The 20,631-nt window shown below is 35.3% G+C and overlaps 1 protein-coding gene across 1 annotated transcript in view; it reads right to left on the reverse strand.

Moving 5' to 3' along the window:
- The window catches only part of TRPC4 (transient receptor potential cation channel subfamily C member 4), a 268,137-nt gene that overhangs the window by 48,549 nt on the left and 198,957 nt on the right, over positions 1 to 20,631 (reverse strand). Inside the window, exon 4 of the mRNA XM_072610416.1 lies at positions 11,783 to 12,119. Coding sequence (XP_072466517.1) covers positions 11,783 to 12,119 — 337 coding nt within the window. The remainder of the gene's footprint in view (positions 1 to 11,782; positions 12,120 to 20,631) is intronic.

The following is a 20,631-nucleotide window of genomic DNA, read 5'->3' on the forward strand; positions in this document are numbered from 1 at the left end:
ATTAGTGAGTTGAAGGAGAACTTTGGAAATCTAGTATTTGCATTTGGAGATTCTCTTGAATCAGTGTTATCCACCGGTACCTAAAATAGCGCACATATAGTAACAACATAACACTATTGTATTGACTGACAAGTGATTGTGTCAGAGGTACAAAGAGTCAGTAAACAGGATCATAGATATAGAGGTCAAAAAAAGGGACCAAGAAAGCTATTTATTCCAACCTACTCTCTTAAAGTTTGAGGAAACTGAGGTCACAATAAGTTAAATGACGATGTCACTTAGGCAATGTTTGAACCCAAATCCTCTCACTCCATAGCCAAGGGTCTTTCTACTATGCTACCCAGCATTTGCTAGTAGATCTTGCCAAAATCTGAAATTCCTAAATTATGATATCGGCATGTCTGCGTCTGAGGAAAAGTATCCAGGCAACCAACCATCTATGGCAAATCATTTCATAATTATGTAATTGCATTTTTTTAATGTGAGAAATAAGGATGCCGTGTCAGTTTTAGTAATAAACACGAATTGAAGACTCTGGGACACCTGCAATCTATCTAACTGCAAATTCACTCTGATATTTAAAATGAATTTAAGTGAAGTCCAAGAATGTAACTCCCACCACTCTGATGGCAATGTTTTAATAAAGCACTCTTTCTGAGATTGCTGTCACAGGTTTCCTGTCATTTCAATATTCCCATGAAAACATAGGCTCAGCTGGAGTATTTCTGCAGATTGAAAATGGTAATTAATGGTTGGAGAAGAGCCTTTTTCACAGTGAAAATATCAAATTTCCACCTGATTCAATTCTATTCAATAAATATTTATTTAGCACTTCTAAGGATTTATGTGATTTTTTGTTTATTTTCATGTACAAACATGTAAATACTTTCATATTTTTCTTTTCCTTTTAGAAAAGAAAAATGTTTGCAAAAACTACTCTGACTTGAATCTCTACTCATGTATCTTTTTAAAAAAATTATTTTTTACATTATGTATTTTTGAAGCAAAATTGTTCAACTTTATTTTTTAAACATGATCTGCAGCTACCTAACAAGCCCTCACCTGAACCCCAAATTATTGACTGGAACCTGTTCTCCAAATGAATTGATTCTTTCCTTAGTGAATTCATACTGACTTTCTTTGTATTTCTTACAAATGGTACTCCACTTGCCATCTCTATATGTTTGTACTAGCTATCTCCATTCCTGCGTTGTCTTCCCATTTTTCCTCCATTTCAAAGAATCTCTTTCTTACATCATGGCACAGCTAAAGCACCATCTTTCCCAGGAAGCCTTTGTTGAGTCTGTCAAATGCTAGCGTCCTGCCTCCTTAACTACCTTGTATTTATTGTTGTTATATTTGTCTTGTATATGTATATACATACATTTAAATAAGTGTACATACGTGTTTGTGTGTATGTTTGTGTGTGTGGTTGTTATCTGCCCCAGTTAAAATGTCACCTCTTTGAGAGTAGAAATGATTCATCCTTTGTATTTTCCTGGCCAGTGCAAGGGTTTAGGGTCATATTTGGCACAGAAGAGGCTCTCCATAAATGCTTGTTGATTGATCCCTATTTCTGGATTATGAAGGAGAAGGAACAGGAGATGAGAGATGAATTTGTACAGAATAAATTGGAGAAAGATCTAATGCAGGAAACTTAGAGAGTTCTAGAAACCTAGCTTGAATGCAGTTTAGGCTAGTTTTTCCTTAACAGGAATTGAAACTATTATCAAGATTTAATTGGCTTAGGGTATTAAGGCTAAAGTCACTGATATCACATCCTGATCAATTAAGTACAAAAATTGTGATGATATCAGGGGCTGAAACTCTTCCCTCAGGCTTATGACTTCAGAGAATAACCATCACCTGAAGAACTGTAATTAAGTGAATCAAGGCTGCATACTCAGGGAATATTCTTTCTTTTCTCTTCAAGTCCCTCACTTGATATGGCTAAATAAACTTGCTTTTGTTGAGTCATTTATGACTTGAAAGTATTTCATTCCACTCCAGTTCTGAAACAGAAATACCCAGATGTCCTGAAACAATAATGATTTTTATATATGTTTTAGATCTGTCTCTCCCTGTCTTTCTTTGTCTCTGTCTCTGTCTCTGTCTCAGTCTCTCAGAGGTGCTAATGATTTATCAGAGTGATTATTCTATTCTTTAAAAGGTGATAAAACAAACTAAGGTGAGGAATCTGGAGCCTTGACAATACATGTGACCCCCTAGGTCTTCAAGTGCAGCCTTTGACTGAATCTAAACTTCACAGAACCAGACACTTACTAGCTGTGTGAGCTGAGCAAGTCACTTAACCCTCTTTGCTTCAATTACCTCATCTGTAAAGTGAGCTGAAGAAGGAAATAGCAAAACACTCCAGTATCTTGGCTAAAAAACCCTCAAATGGGATCATGAAAAGTTAGACATGACTAAAAATGACTAAACAATAACAAATGCCCACAACAATGAAAAAGGAAAAATTTAGTTTTTCCGCTTGCCTTGATGAATTCAAGTCATTTGTGCAGATGATCTATAGCTATATGTATAAGAACTAGCTAATATGGCTGATGAGTCATCATCAGAAATATCTGAAAGATTATAGAATAGTACAGAGGTATCATGAAGTAGCAAAAGGACAAGCAACCTAGTGTTTAATAAATGTGAAAAAATTGAGTCTGTAAATTTAGGACAATGAACTTGACTTTACTTCATGGGAATTTTTTAGAAGCAATAATTAATGAGATAGTTGGCAAACATTTAAGTGTAAGCATGGATTACAAAAAACCAATCCAGTTTCATCAGAAACATGTCACAACATTCGAACCTCATTTACTTCATAAAAAAGATTATGAAATTGGTAGCTGAAGGGAATACTGTGGATATAGTACATCTAATTTTCAGCAAATATTTTGATAGTATCTTGTATCATAATTGGGGAGAAGGGGGAGAGATGTGAACTAGATGATGATACATTTAGATGGATTCAGAAGTGATTGGAAGCTAGTCAATTTACAGGAGGTCTCCAGCAGAGAAGGAAACCCAGAGATTTGGGCTTTACTCTGTACTTTCAACATATTTTATCAATGATCTATTGAAAGTCATAGATAGAATGCTTATTAATTGGTTGACAAAAAAAAAGAGAGGGATAGCTCATACATTGAACAGTGGAGTCAGTATCCAAAGGGATCTTGAGAGGTCAGAAATCTAATAAGATAGAATTCTGTTTACAAATTCAAGATCAGGGAAGCATGGTTAGAGAGGTATTTTTTCTGGGAAAAATATTGGAGGGTTTTAATGAATTGGGAAGGAGATGTGATAGGAATAAATAGTTATTAAGCTCTTAGTATGTACCATGCACTGTGCTACGTGATTATTAGCAAACATCTCATTTGACCCTCACAACCACCCCAAGCAGTAGGTGTTATCATTATCCCCGTTTTACAGTTGAAGAAACTGACTTTCCCAGGGTCTTACAGCTACTAAATGTCTGAGGCAGGAGTAGAGGTTAAGTCATCCTGACTCCAGATCCAGCACTCCATTTCCTGTGCCATCTAGCTACTTCTTAAATTGTGCTTAAAACTCAATATGCCCCAGAAATAAGATGTGATTTCTATAAGAGTTAATATGATCTTGGACCACACTAAAAGAGGCATGACTCCTAGAAATGGGGAAGTGATAGTCCTGCTGTAGTCCTGCCTATGGTGGACCTCAGCTGTAATAGAGCCTAAATGGCACTGTGATTAATAAGGACATTGATGATGATATTCATTAGCATATTTATTAGCACCTACTATGTACCAGCTCTGTATTAAATACTTTTCACAAATATTGTCTTATTTCATCTTCCCAACAGCCCTTGGAGATTGGTGCTATTATTAGCTCCATTTTACAATTGAGATTGAAACAGATAGAGGTTAAATGATTTGCCCAAGGTCACACAGGTAGTAAGTGTATGAGATCATATTTGAACTCCAGCCTTCCTGACCCCAGGCCCAGACTCTATCCACTGCACCACCCAAGTGACAAATGGAAGAATGTCAAGAGACTAGGAACTAGAATAATGAAGGGAATTTCATTCATGTAACATCAGTCTGTCTCCATCATTTTTTATTTACTTACTATGGGCCAGGAACTGTATTAACCATCAGAGATACAAAGAAAGGCAAAAAAAACTCCAAAACCAAACCATCAAGCTCCTCAAGGAGCTCACATTCTAGTGAAAGAAACAACATGCAAATAACAATGTACATAAAAGATTAATTCAGCATAAAGGGAAGGTAATTTCAGAGGGAGGGTATATGAGGAGGCCTTTTGCAGAAAGTAGAATCTGACTTGAGTCTTGAAGGAAGCTTGGGATACCAGGAGGAAGAGGTAAAGAGGGAGGACATTTCAGGCACATGAAACAGCCAATGGAAAAGCACAAATATGGGAGATGAGTGTCATATATCATAAGGAATAGCAAAAACCTAGTATTGTTGGATCATAGAGCATGTAGAGGGAAGTAAAGTGTCAGAAAAGTGCTGAGGTAAGGAGAGCCCATGTTGGGAGGGCTTTAAAAGCAAAAAACAGAAGCTTTCATATATTATCCTAGAGAAAGCACCTAGAGAGTATTGAGTCAAAATGGTCAGATCTGTGCATTAGGAAAATGACTTTGAGATGATTTTATGTGATCCTTCACTAGGTGGAGGATGACATTGGAATGGGGAGAGATATCAGGCAGGATACTAACCATGAGTGTATGTATGAGATATAAGGTCCTATACCAATATGTTGGATATGAGTGTGGGGAGGAGACAGATATTATGAAGGTAGAACATAAGAATGAATTGAACGGACAATGGAGCTACCTTGAGGAGGTAATGGGTTCCTCCTTCTTGGAGGTCTTAAAGCAGATATTGGTAACCACATGTTGGGTACGTCATGATGGGGATTGCTTTAGTGTGTGGTTTGGACTAGGTGGATGAAGAGATTTCTTTCAACTCAATTTCATGTTTCTGTGATTCTGGTACCCTGGTTTTCCATTTGGCCACCATAATTCCATTTGTCAGAGGAAAATGGCAAGAACCTAATCTCCCAATATAATAATATCTGTCATTTCTATGGCACTTTAAATCCTGCAAAGTACTTTATAGACACTATCTCATTTGATCCTCACTACAGAACTATGAGATAGCTCCTTTGAACATTATTATTCCCACCTGACAGAGGAAAGAATTGAGGTTCCAAGAGGTTAAGTGACTTGCCTATAATTTCACAATGAAAGAGTTTTTTTTAAATCAATATTCAAATCTTCCATGATGTTCAGTAATTTTTAAAAACTTCATTGTTGCTATTTTGATATATAACCTTATGACAAGAGTTACGTTTTCCAGTGCAATGACATAGCAAATCTGTTCTAATCTAGCAGTCACTGTAATTAGTAGAAATGTTACATGTAAAAATCATAATTGGTCTTTACAACCTTTGGGAAAGAATATGAGTCAGCCAGCTTCCTAAGTCAAAAATGTTACTCTGTCTCTCAGAAGAGCTATTACCATTTTAACTTAATGAATTAGAGATGTGCTATGAAATATCTGTGCATTAATTATTAATCTAATATGATGTTACATGGATGGAATCAAGAGCAAGGACTCTGTTCTAGAGGTTAACAATGTACTTAGCAACCACAGTCTGCTTACTTATAAAAATGAAACATAAAGCAAGCATCATACTATAATCCTCTTGCTGCTGTTAACCACACAGGTAGTTAACAGAAACTAATTTGTGGAGACATTTCTTTATGGCTAATGGGGAAAAAGAGTTGCCTGGGCAGTTCATATGGATTGAAAGCAACTCTGGAAATTTGAGTATTGAGAATCATTCCTACATCAATATCGTGTCTATTATTAATATTAATGTTGGGCTAAGCCCTGGCTATGTGACAGCTAGATGTCCCAGTGAATAGAATGCTGAACCAGGAAGATCTGAGTTCAAATCTTGCCTCAGAAGCTGCCTAGCTATGTGATCTTGGGTAAGTAACTTCTGTTTGCCACTGGAGAAGAAAATGGCAAATCATTTCAGTATCTTTTCTAAGAAAACTCCATGGGAGTCACAAAGATTCAGACATGACTGAAATGACTGAACAACCAAACAAGCCATGGCTATAGAAAATGTGGTCTCAAGGAACTTCAAGTTCCTAATCTCAGGATAATCCCCCTCCTTGGGACAAAAGTGGTCACCAGGACCAAAAGGAATAGTACAGTGATATTTTTCTTTACTGCAAAGGGCACATTTTCCACTCTTTCCTTTCCCATATAACACTTTAATGATTTTTCATGTTGTCTTAACCATTATATCTCTAATTATGAAGGTCTAAATTACAAATGTTAAATTTACTAATATTGAGTTGTTTTGATTTCTTTTTAAAATTGTCATTAAATAAAAATAATTAATTAATGAAAAGTCAAATAGATTTCCTCAAAGCTATTATATCACATAACATTTCTTCATTTCCTTATCCTACTTTTCATTTTATTTCCTAAACTCTTCATTATAGACTTAATGTTGGACACATCGTTATCCTGAACAATATTGTTTTTCAGTAATGCTTGTAGTACATTAGCACCAAATCACAAGCAAAAATCAGAAAACCCTCACTGTAACACACTTTGGTCAACAAACCAAAGTCATATTCATAGCATTTTTAGCAACTTCACCCTAGATCACCATGCAAACACATATACACAGATGGGTGACCCCTAGGAACCTGAGAGAGTTTGAGTGTGAATTAGAATCAAGTGGTGGTGTTCCATCTTTTAGAACTTCAGACCTTCTGGAATGACAACAGATTGGATGAGTGAGTCATCCCAGAGAAAGAGGAGATGGCTATACCCATATAGGGGTTACATTATCATAGCTTACATGAAAAGGATATAGATAATAGACTTTAAGCATGTGTTTTTTTTTTTTAAGATCTGATCTAATGTTTCATTGGTATAGATAACAACAAAATTCCCTCTACTAATGCAGATGTACAATTCCTAGTGTTAGAGAGTTTACAAGAGCACTGAGATACTGTGTCTTGCTCAGTGTCATAGAACTGATAATATAGCCTACATAGGATGAAACCAAAACTTCCTGCTTCTGATGCCTGCTTTTTGTCAACTATGAGGGCTGTTCTCTAAGAACAATAAAGAAGCAGACAATCCTATGTGAGGTCGAGGTTGTTTGGAGTAGGGTAGGTTATTTGGGAAAGGGGCTGAAGGGAAAATCTAGAAGACATCATGGAAGAGTAGTCATTGAAACTGGGCAGAAACTTGAGAGGGAAAGAAAAAGAAGGAGAACCTACTTGATCCCTGGGTCAAATTCACATCTGGATTTCATCAGCATGTAGGGCTTGTTTTAGTCCACTAAACAAGTCAGGAAAATAATTTAAATCTTTCAAATGGATTTTTATTGATTCTATATGGAGCAAAACCCAAACAAAACAACAAAAAAATGTTTTAGGCTGTCCACATTCCAAATAATTTGCATTTTTATATGCAAAGAAAACTGTTTGGTTTGTCACCTTAGAACTAAAGGAAATGCAATTTAGGGAAACCTACTTCTATAATTAAGATGTAGTTTTCCCATTTTCAATATATGTGCCATATATTATCTTCAGTCTATGTGTTATATAAACAAAACACGTAGAGCAAGACTTCTTTCTCCTAAGACAGTTACATTATATTCATCCTTCTGACCTATTATGTCCTGGTAGCTAATTCAATTGTTTAGAGCTCTGTGCTAATAAGGTCAAAGTCCAATACAATTTTAAATACTTCTATGGGCCGGTTTGACTTGTAATGTTACATGCTACAGTTTATCCTGACAGAGAGAGGCTGCAGAGAGATACTGAAGGCTCTGTCAGGAAGTTGGGGGATAGTAGTTCACATTCTTTATAAATTAATTAATTTAGAAGGAAAAAAATGAGCTGTTTTTCAAGGACAACTGCTTAAACCTCACAGCAGATAAGCTTCAATAAAAGAGAACACTGAAAATTACTGCCTACTGCTCTCTGAAGATATGAACTGAATATAACCCAATAGTAGAAAAAAATAATATAATAAGGATTGTAAATACATTTAAGCAAAATCATAGGGTGTCAAAACAGCAAATTCTAATAGTTTGGGGCTCTGAAGTTCCACAAAGACTCAAAGAAATGGAAAAGCTGAAGAAAAAGTCAACTAAAATAGCTGATGGGATAGAGGAATTAATGTGTGAGGACAAACTTGATAATAACTTCAGGAAAAAAAAAGAAAATTTGTGTATGAAGGATATGAAATTATTGAAGGATATAGATGCGGCAGACCTGGATTTTTCACACAAAATTCAGAAATGCTTGGATTTAGGGAATATCCCTTTATGGTTTACAAAAATAAATATAGAACAACTTTTTACCCAGTTGGCAGTAAACTTCAGGAATTTGTTTTCCCAAGAGCCTATTCAGCTTAAAAATAGAAATAAGTTTAAGAAGAGATTACTAACTTTAATTGAAAGTAGATTAATGTTAAAATACTAAAGCGATTTAGTATATTTTGGAGGATATGTGACCTAATAGTTGTGTAGACCTCAGAAAGTCATTTAATCTTTGTCTTCCTCTCAGGGTGACTGTGAGCATCAAATGAGATCACTGTAAAGGGGCTAGTATAGTTCCTGACACATAGTAGATACTATATAAATGTTAGGTACAATCATGCAATGATGAGGATGATGTATCTAGTTTTTAAAGATGCTCTTAGTAGTTATCAAGCCTGTCTTCCAATAAAAAGATTTTTTATACCATTCCTTTAATTCCTCATAGTACTTTGCCTGGATCTCTCTTTTGCAATCATTTAATTACCCTTTTGTATCATAATTATTTGTTTACTTGGGCCCAAACCCCACTAGGTTGTAATTTCCTTGATATAAAGGGCGTGTTATAGCTATTTGTTCATCCCTAGCATCTAACACAGATGCTAACACTTTCATAAAGTAGGTGTTCAATAAGTATTCATTGAGTTTAATTGAATCAAGTATTTATAGAATAGACAGTATAGAATTGAATAAATAGACCAGTGCAACATTTCTTCTATATTCTCATAGTCATATACTACATATCTGGTTCTTACCAGCTATTTCCCAGATGTGTGACATTAGTCATCAAGGGAGTGAATAGGAGAATAAAAATATTACTTACTTAGCTTTTATTTTAAGAGACATAAATTCCAACAAAGTATAGGAAAGAAATATTTATACAGAACCTGCTATGTTCCAGACACTGTATTAAACACTTTAAAAAATATTAACTCATTTGCTCCTCACAACAACCCTTGGAGGTAGGAGTACCCCTGAGAGGTAAGTGCTATTATTATCCCCATTTTACAGATGAGGAGACTGGGGCAGACAGAGGTTAAGTGATTTGCCCATTATGTCACAGATAGTAAAGATTTGAAATCATGTCTTTCTGACTCAAGGGCCAATATTCTATTCAGTGCACCATCTAGCTGTCCCTCTCTTAATTTCGCAGATCCCCCATTCTAAGTTGTACGTACCTGGAAGGCAGGTATTGTGGTTTATCATCTTTATACATCCTACATCCCTAGTTCAGGGCCTTACCTGCAGCAATAACTGATTGAATATGTATTGAATTTAATTGCATGGGATTTAATGGTTCTTCACAGAGCTATTGTTTCTTATGCTAGAAAATGATTCTCAGGACCTACTCTATTGATAGAAATGACAGAATATCAGTATATCAAAAATTGCCTAAAATTTTCCTTTGTGCTTAGAATATAAACTACAAACTCACTTTATAAAAATGAAAAATTGAGCAACTTTGAACTCAGTATCTTAACCGTTTTCCATATGCTACGTCCTCTCACTTATGAATCAAAAAAATACCTTTGGTATCATATTATGAACAACCCCCACCACTTTTACTTTATTTTATTTAAAATCACTGAGTACCAAGGGATATGATTTTAGTTTCCGTTTTTTCTCTAAGACTATAAGGTATAATACTTGAATGCTTGAATATCCTAAGGCTCTGTCAGTATGTGGGAATTCACTGTCCCAAGGAAGATTACAGCTTCTGCACTGCTCACCTTTACAAGGACAAGAATCCACTGTCAAATTAAATCCTTATTATCACTTATAACATGAAGGGGTGGGTATTACCTTCAAGGGCTTAATATAAATTCCCTCTATTAAAAATCTCACAAATAAAGCTTCCTTTCTAGAAAATTGCACTAATTAATTTATTTTTGTCTATATTTCTTGAATCTCAATACTTGTAATATTTTGATAAAATGTTTTTTAGTATGCTCCTAATTTATTCGCATAGTGTAGATTCATAGCATAAAATTTTACATAGGTCTAATTCCCTATCCTTCATTGTGGAAATATATAACAATATAAAGAATGAATCCTTAAGATATATAACAGATCAGATTTATATAATGTGAAAAAAAAATCATATGAAGGGAAATAAAATGCTGGGCTTTTAAAAATATAATTTCAATGATATAAAAAAATCCCTGTGTTAGGACACATTTTAGCACTAAATATATAATTTAAATGGAAGTACATTAGTTATTTTATCCATAGAAGCAAATTCTGAGCTGCATTTATTAGATTCACAGGGACCTTGGAAAACCACCTAGTCCTTATTTCCGTCTTCAAATTTAATCATATTTAAACAAATCAAGGAAGAAAAAAATCCTATTTTAAAAATTCCTATATATGAAGGATGTTCCATATTGCTTGTCAAACATACTTTCTCCATCTATAGGACTCAAAGTGTTGATGATACCTTGAATTGAGTGAATGAACTCAGATTCACATAGATAACCCTCTCTCTCCTTTTCACTCTTAGTGGCATCTTAGTAAAAAAAAACCCAAAGAACATGAAAATTAATGAACTAGCCTCATGTTTTCTAAATAATAAATTTTCCAAATAAGATAAACATGTATAATACTAGAAAGGTTTTTGAGAAGGAGCCAAATTGAGAAGGAACATGATGATTTCTCAGTATCCTCAATAGGAAAGATAATCACAAAAATGTAAATTTCAATCATGTCTATGTGAGGAAGAAGAAAGGAAAAACAAGGTGCTCATTTTCCGTTTTTAAGTTTTCTACCTTAGCATGAGTTGCTTCAGTTTCAAAATAAAAGGTGCTAGGAAACAAAGTGTAAGAGAGATTGGTGAGGGTGTGGGAGTCAGAGGACGGAAGAAGAATGATTCTGATTACTGTGAATGTCTCTAATTTAAAACAAGGTTCATGGGGAGCTAAATGAAAAGCATTTGAATAGACTTATTTTAGGGGTGACATTATAACCCTTTGGAATATTTCATCCTATTTTAAAAAATGCAAATAGTTTGGAAAGATTTGTAAGATGGTTGAGTTTATCCTCATATGATCCTAGAATTGTTAAAAATAAAAAAAAAATCAGAAAGCTTCTGCAGGTTAAAAAAAGAAAACATTCTAATTTGCAATCCTAATTCTTTAGTTTACATTTCCAGATTACCAAGTGGAAGCAGAAAGAGTTAATTTGTATACTGCATTATAGAGAACAAATATGTCCATGACTAGCTAGGGACCTTGTACAATTTCTTTTTTTCCCACTTTGTTCTGAAATATCTGAATAGAACTTAGATCTAAAATTCCCAAACATTATTTTAGACTTTGTTATGTCCCCAAACCTTAATGGAATCTCATCCCTATAGCAGCACAAACATCATGGTAGTAAGACATTTCCAGGATATTTTCTAGAGTAATACATTTACCCAGGACCCACGGTAATATCATCCACTCGACGATGGTTGGTGGTGGCCCCTGCCTGTTCAAGTCTGACCTGTCAATATGTTGAGAGGCAAGCAGCAACAGGAACAAAAAGGTCAAATAGGATGCAGTGTGGCAGATAAACTTGATAAATGGTTTCTTGATGAAGAGTCCAAGGGGACTTTTGGGGGCTATCAGGTAGCACACAGAGAAGACAGGGAAAAGGAGTCCTATGATGACGCATGTCAACATCTTCACTGCCCAGTGTCTTCTCCTCCAGCCTGGGAATTCATCGTACCAGCGAGATGCAAGGAGCTGCTGACAGTTCGGTTGGGCAACAAACTGAAACAAAAGGAGAGGAAGAGAGAGAGGGAGAGAAAGAGGGAAAAGAAAAGTAAAGTCGGTATTGCATGAAATAACTTTTCTCTTATCACTTAGATCATTGATCAAGCTCAAAAATCAAAAGGTCCTTTGCAACTTTAAATGTGTTATCATTCATTGTGGCAAATGCATACTGAATTCAGTTAAATAAAAATGAAAAAAATATGTACTTACGCAAAGCACTCTGTTTGACACTGGGGATAAAAGGACAAAAACCAAAATCAAACAAAAAAGACCCTGTCCTCAAGGAACTTGTATTCTTCTATTATAGATGAAACTGAGAAGAATATAAAGAGGTATCAAACATGGAGCCTCCCCTCAGTGAATTTATAATTCCGCTGGGAAAATAGGACTTCCATATAGGTAAAGATAATGGGCAATATTAGATAGCTAACGATTTGGGCTAGACAAGCACTTCAGTTCTGGACCTGGGCTTCTTTGCCCCTAATTGAGAATTAACCATTCCTAGGTTATGCCTAGGCTTATCACCAATCCTGCCAGCCATCATCCTGCCATGATAGACATGGTGCATATGCCTTTCTAGTCCAGAAATAGAAATCCAATTGACATCATTTCTAGAAACATACATCAATCAATTGTTCTGTAACACCACTAACTAGTTTCTCCATCACTAGACTAAAATACTTCTCCCTGGCTACCATTTCCCTGTATGTTTTATTTTATTTTTTTCCTATTAGAATGTCATCTCATTGGAGACTTTCTTTGCTTTTTGTATTTGTATCCTCAGTGCTTGACATAGTACCTGACATAGACTAGTCATTTAATAAATGGTTTTTCATTATTAATTGATTCATTCACTCACTCACTCACTCACGCACTCACTCACTCACTCATAGGAGGGCCATATTCCAGCTGAATTAGTTTTAAGATAAAAGATGATATGTGAGCTGGGCTTTAGGGAAAGGGCAAGACTTAGATAAGCAGAAAAGTAGGAAGAAGGTATTCTATGAATGGTCCTAGTATCATAGATATAAGATCTGGAGGGGACCTCCAAAGCAATCTAGTCCAATTCCCTTATTTCACATAAGAGGAAACAGAGGCTCAGTGAGGCTGACTATCCCAAGGTCAGGCAGCTATTAATCACCAGGGATCAGCTTTTAATCCAGGTGTTCTGACTACAGGTTCAATGTTCTTTCCTCTGTAATTAAGACATGAGCAAAAGCATTGAGGCGAGAAATTATGAGATATGTTCTCAGGTATAATGAACATACATCTTTTCTTCATTAGTGTTTATGTAGATTTTCAAAATATTAGGTGATAAAATTAAAAAGTTAAGTTGGATCTAGATCATTAAGGTCCTTGATTATCAAGGAAAGGAATTTGGACTTCACCATGAACTGAATGAAGATAGTATAATCATATATAGATCTAGAGCTAGAGGCTTTCTAGTCCAATTTTCTCTTGTCACAGATGAGGAAAAAGGACTAGTGAAGTTAAATGATTTGACCAACATCATATAGCTAGTAAGTATCAGAGGCAGAATTTAAACTAGGTGGCACAATGGATAGAGTGTCAGATCTGAAATCAGGAAGCCCTGAGTTCAAATCTGGACTCAGACACTCTTCCTAGTTATGTGACCCTGGGAAAGTCACTTACCCCTATTTGCCTCAGTTTCCTCATCTGTAAAATGAATTGGAGAAGGAAATGGCAAACTATTCCAGTATCTCTGTCAAAGAAACCCCACATGGAGTCAGGAAGAGTCATATATGACTGAAAAACCTAAATGACAGCAACCACCTCCGACTCTAGAGTCAGAAGTATTGTATTAGGGCTATGGATTTGAGTATGGAGATCTGAGGGAGGCAAACTGGTTGGAAGGCAAGCTTAATAACTTAAGAGTGATACGTTAAGAATATGAGCTAGAGTGATGGCAGTAGAAATAGGCTGCATTCCATTTCTCCTTTATACAATTATGTAATAACTTTGCATGCTATCTCTCCAAATAAGGTAGAGAATAAATGCCTACTATGTGCTCAGCACTATGCCAGTTGATGAGTCTTGCCTATCTTTTGTGTTCTCCATATCACTTGACACAGTGCTGAGTATTTAGTGGGCACCCAAAACATTTTTATTAAATTTAACCAAAATGAATTCATAACAAATTAAGCATCCCCAAAACATGTCTCAACACAGATGAGGCTGCATTCCTGGATGGTTAGGTTAGTCAGATCTCCCCGTACTACCTTTATGAGTCATGCATTCAAATAAGTCATATAACCCTTAAGTGGTAAAGTTAAACTGTATTATTCAAAGGATGAGCTTTACCTGACATGTCCCTTGCCAGTTCTTTCAGTCAGGGTCAGTAACAACAGAGTTACAACATACTTTGGGCTAATTCATCATGTAGCAGCAAAATCAAGCCCAAAAAGAATACCTTCTGGGTGACAGTGGCTAGCTTTTTTTGAAAGTTCTCTAAGTTACATACTTATTTTTCTTTACAATAGACAATTGATCTGCCTTTTTTAGAAACTCCTTCCTTAGCGCAGAGCAAAATCATCTGAATTCTACTATGGATTGATCCATTTTCCTAATCTTCAGTAATAGGGTCAAACTAATGTAGGAGAAGTATAAAACATGAAAATGAGCTGCTAAAATCTCAATAAATTCTCATAGGTCTGAGAGATATGAGAAGGAACGCAGCACCACGTTATGAAGAAAGAGCTTCAAACGGCCATGCTGAAGCTGCCAACTACAGTTGTCAGTGACTAGGATCAAAAACCACTACCTCAGTCAGCACCCCAGGAGTTATTTTATGAGTAAATTGGGCCCAGAGGACAGAAAAACTTTCTTAAGCATTTAGAACTTTGCTGGACAAGTAGGTCTTTCACCTAAAGACTATTCACTGACAGAGACTGAATATATATAGGCTTTATATGCCACTTTTATTTTTGATTTCTATTTAATTCTCATTAAGATCTGAATTCAAATCTGGTCTCAAATTACAGCACCTACCTAGTTTTAGGCACTATAATATAAGCATTTTTTTTACAAATATTTTCTCATCTGATCCTCAACAACCCAAAAGAGTAGCTGTTATCATCATTATCATTTTATGACTGAGGAAACTGAGGCAAACAGAGGTTAAGTGATTTGCTCAGGGTCTCACAACTAATAAGTGTCCCATGCTGGACTTGAAATCATGTATTCAAGACTCCAGTCCTGATAGTATCTGCTGCATCAGCAGCTTCCTTTAATGATCAAGCTTCTATCTAGTATTGATACATGTAAAAGGTTCCAACAATTAGAGCCATTTCAAAGCAGAATGAATTCCTTCAGGAAGTAGTAGGAATTCCCACAGAAGTTATTAAATGAAGCTCAGATTACACTTCATGGGAGCATTGTAGAGGGAGTTCTTGTTCAAGTACGGATTGAACTCCATGATCTCAGATGTTCCTTATGATTCTGAGGTTTTGTGATTCTAATTTTGAAAGCCACATCAAGCACTAAAACGGGACTTTTTATTTCCTGATCTATGCAATGAAGAAAGAGGTTCAAAAGCTCACTGAAGAAAATAGTTCTTTAAAAATTAGAATGGAGCAGATGGAAGCTAATGACCTTATGGGAAATAAAGAAATTATAAAACAAAACCAAAAGAATGAAAAAATAAGAAGACAATGTGAAATATCTCATTGAATAAACAACCAATCTGGAAAATAGATACAGGAATTAAAAATTATGGGACTACCTGAAAGCCATGTTCATAAAAAGAGCCTAGACATCATCTTTCATGAAATTTTGTCAAGGAAAATTGCCCTGATATTCTAGAACGATAGGGCAAAATAAATATTAAAAGAATCCACCAATCACCTCCTGAAAGAGATCCAAAAAGAGAAACTCCTAGGAACATTGTAGCCAAATTCCAGAGTTACCAGGTCAAGGAGAAAATATTGCAAGTAGCTGGAAAGAAACAATTTGAGTATTGTGGAAATACAATCAGGATAACACAGGATCTATCAGCTTCTACATTCTACATACAGGGACCGAAGGGTGTGGCATATGATATCACAGAAGTCAAAGGAACTAGGATTAAAACCAAGAATCACCTACTCAGAAAAACTGAGTATAATACTTCAGGGGAAAAAATGTTCAGTCAATGAAATAGAAGACTGTCAAGCATTCTTGATTAAAAAGACTAGAGCTGAAAAGAAAATTTGACTTTCAAACACAAGAAACAAGAGAAGCATGAAATGGTAAACAAGAAAGAGAAATCATAAGGGAGTTACTATAGTTGAACTGTTTACATTCCTACATGGAAAGACAATATTTGTAACTCTTGAAACTTTTTTCAGTATCTGGGTAGTTGTGAGATTATATATATACACACACACACACACACACACACAGACACAGACAGAGGGCACAGGGTGAGTTGAATAAGGAGGGATGATATCTAAAAAAATAAAATTAAGGGAGGGGAGAGGGATATATTGGGAAGAGAAAGGGAGAAATAGAATGGTGCAAATTATCTCTCAAAAAAGAGGTAAAAAAAGCATTTTCAACAGGGAAAAAGGGGTTAGGTGACAGACAAAAAGTAAAACTTACTCTCATGATATTTGGCTTAAAGAGGGAACAATATGCACACTCAATTTGGTATGAAAATCTATCTTACACTACAAGAAGGTAGGGGAGAAGGGGATAAGTGGGGTGGGGGGATGATAGAAGGGATGGTAAATGGGAGGAGGGAGCAAGAAGAAGTACTCGTTTTAGGGGAAGAACAAGGCCTCAAGAGAGAATAGAATAAATAGGGGGCAGGATAGGATGAAGGGAAATATAATTAGTTTTCCACAACATGACTATTATGGAAGCTTTAGTAAAACTACACATATATAGCCTATAATGAATTGCTTGCCTTCTCAGTGGGGATGGGTGGGGAAGGAGGAAGGGAGAGAAGTTGGAACTCAGAGTTTTAGGAACAAATGTTGAGAATTGTTTTTACATGCAGCTGGGAAATGAGAAATACAGGTAATGGGGTAGAGAAATCTATCTTGCTCTACAAGAAAAGAGACAAGATGAGAAGGCAGGGGTGTGATAGAAGGGAGCGCAAATTGGCGGAAGGGGCAATCAGAATGCATGGTGTTTTGGGGTGGGGGAGGGAAAAGATGGGGAGAAAATTTGAAGTTCAAAATCTTGAGGAAATGGACGTTGAAACCAAAAAATAAATAAATAAATTTAAAATAAAAAAAGAAAAGAGACAGTACTTAGAGACATAAAAACATTTAAAGCAGCTCTTTTGTGTGAGGCAAAAAATTAGAAATTGAGGGGATGCTCATCCATTGGGGAAAGGCTGAATACATTTTGGTATATGATTGTGATGGAATTCTATTCTGCTTTATGAAATGACGAAGGGAGTGGTTTTAGAAAAGAAGAAAAAAAAACCTGGAGAGACTTAAATAAATTGATGCAAAGTGAAGCAAGCAGGACCAGAAAAACATTACACACTAACAGAAATGCTGTAATAATCAACTGTGAATGACTAAGCTACTCTGATAAATACAGTGATCTATGACAATTCCATAGGACTCATGATGAAAAATGTTATGAATACTCAGAGAGAGAACTCATGAGCTGAGGGTACATTGAAAGTATTTTTTCACTTTTTTCTTCCTTTATTTTGGCAACATGAATAATACAGAAATATGTTTTGTAGAATTTCATATGTAAAATGGGTATCATAGTGCTTGCCCTCTCAATAGGTGGGGGAAGCTGAAGGAAGATAGACAATCTGGAACTCAAATTTTAAAAAAATAGAGAATGTCAAAAAATAAAAATAAAAGAAAGTGGGCAGAACATTGACTCCATTTTGTTTTGTATTCACACATTTTGCTGCACATGGTCCTTGCATGAACTCTAGTCCCAGTTTCAAAAGCTGGCTCCCTTCAATATCTTATTTGCTTCCCTAATTGATAGAAAAAGATTTAATTAGTTAAAAAACAAATGAGACCTTTTGTTTCTGGAATGTCTCTTTCCTTTATCTAGCTTAATTGACTTACCTTTGATTTAGTGAAACTGACTATATACTATATGGACACATTCCTTATCTATTTCCTGTAGTTAATGTTAAATATTCTCCTGAACAAGCAGACCTTTTTCTTTGTATAATCAGCTGCACTTTAATGAACAATATCTTTTTTCTTTGCTTCATGTAATGTATAAATACTTCTAACTGAACTATGAATGATACATTCTCATCAACTGCTGTGAGGTGTGTCACATTCTGAGTGTAATAAAACCTCTTCCTCTAATTTGTGCAGGCTTGTTAATATTAGCTAGTTGAACCAATGAGAAAATTCATGAAACAACTCATTCTACTCTTTGCTTTCATGATGCATATATGCTAATCTTAATTATTCTCTTGCCTTTATGGCAAAATGAATAGAGCACTGGGTTTGGAGTAGGGAAAATCAAAGTTCAAATGCTATTTCAGACATTAAAAAAAACAAAACAAAGCTATGTTCCTGGGCAAGTCTTTTTGACATTTCTATTTCTTAATTTCCTTATTCAAAAGTTGAGATTGATTCCCTCTAGGGTCCTTTCTAGCTCTTAATTTATGATTCACAAAAATTCCATGTTTATATGTGTATTGAGTTCATGGCAGAGGTGGAGGGAGGAGCGTAAAGATGTGGGGAGCACTAATTTTGAAAACAACCATTGCCTCTTAAAAAAAAAAAATTGTCCTGGGTTGGCTTAGGTTTAATGTTTAAATACTCACATTGAACTCTACTTGAGCCAGATTAATTGGTCTAGATATAAATAAATTATAAGTGTAGCTATTATATTAGCATGGACCTTTGCAAGCCTGAGTGAAAGTCACTAGTGGGGAGAATAATACTCCAAATTAGCCACAGTTTATTTTCAGAAAATCAAATTTGTTACTCCTGATCTTTCTTGTTTTAAAGTGTAGAATTTCACCAAATCTGAACCCCTTATGGCCAAGTTATCTGGGAAAAGAATTCTAGATTTGGGACAAAGTTCTTGGATTCAAATCCTAGGTCCAAAATTTACTTCTGGCATGACTTTGGGCAAATCACTTAAACTCTCTGAAACAAAAAGTCTAGATTATATAATCTCTAAAGTTCCTTCCAGTTCTAAATCTGTGATCTTATGTCCTGGAGTCTACAGAGTTTTCAGCTTGATATTGCTTCTTTATCCTATTTAGCATTAATTAACAAAATATAGTAAAACCTCCTTCTACTCTTTTATTCCACAATTCAAATGCACATTTTCAGTTCTGAATAATTATGCCGTCCTAAAGAAATGCAGAATCAATATCTTGGTATTTTCTGCTTTGAAGAGGGAACCACAAGGAAGCTTTGACATATTGGCAGGGGTAAAACAACAACAACAAAAAAATACTGAGTCTGGATTATGATGAAAGAACATTTATTATCTATAAATTAATACTAGCTATGAAAAACTTTGAAAATCAAATGATTTTTCTTCATAGGACGAATGAAGGACAATATTCTCCAAGTTAAGGATATGTTTTAAAAGAAATATGTATATGTCTCTATATGTGTGTGTGTGCATGTGTACATGTGAATGTGCGTATGTATAATGTGCCTGTGTATTATATATGGACACACACATATATAGTCACACATAGATATATGTGTGCATATGTGTATATATACACATTTACACACATGTGGACACACATGTGTGTATATATGTATAGGTTAAATCCTTATGCTACTGCTGGGTGAAAAAAACTACAATATAGTACAGTCTTGATATAAAATTAAAATTGTCCCAATACTTATTTAAAAAATCTTAAGTAATGAGGACCATCAAAATGTTCAGAAGTCAGTTGTGCACAGAAAGTCTAATTATGTATTTCAAAATTAGGGCAAAGGAGTCACTTCAACAGATTCAATTATAAGCCTAGTGTGCAAAGATAGTTCATTAATTATTAACATGTTACATATGCCAGCACAAGCAGAAGTTACTCATTTCATATTCCCTTGTGCTCATTAACACATTCAATTTAACCTTCTTTGACATGAAAAATGCCTTTTGATATCAGGGTGCAGTGGGTGAATGCACTTTTTTTTTTATCTCAGAGATTAAAAATCTGAAATTGTACTTTTCTGCATTTGTGGAGTAAAGAGAGGAATGTCCAGTAAGAAGCACAGACTAACTGGTTTGTCCCTGGTCACTGGAACTGCCTGGTGAGAGTAAAAATGAGTATTTTTCCAGGATTCTCAGTGACCATTGAGAAGGGTGGTAATAGCAATCCCTGTTTATTAAGCTCCCGTTGCATGTTGGCTATGAACTTCCAAATGTGATAGATCATAAATGTGGTTGAAGGAAGCAGCAAACTGCAGAGATCCTGTCCTTATTCTGCATCTTGAATTGATAATCTTGGCACCCAGGACAATCAGCAGAATATTATGCCCTTACATCTTATATTTAGAGCTGGGAAGGATTTTAGGTGCCATTGAATGTAATTTTC

The sequence above is a fragment of the Notamacropus eugenii genome, chromosome 5, assembly GCF_028372415.1.
Source record: "Notamacropus eugenii isolate mMacEug1 chromosome 5, mMacEug1.pri_v2, whole genome shotgun sequence".
Taxonomy (NCBI): Eukaryota; Metazoa; Chordata; class Mammalia; order Diprotodontia; family Macropodidae; genus Notamacropus; species Notamacropus eugenii.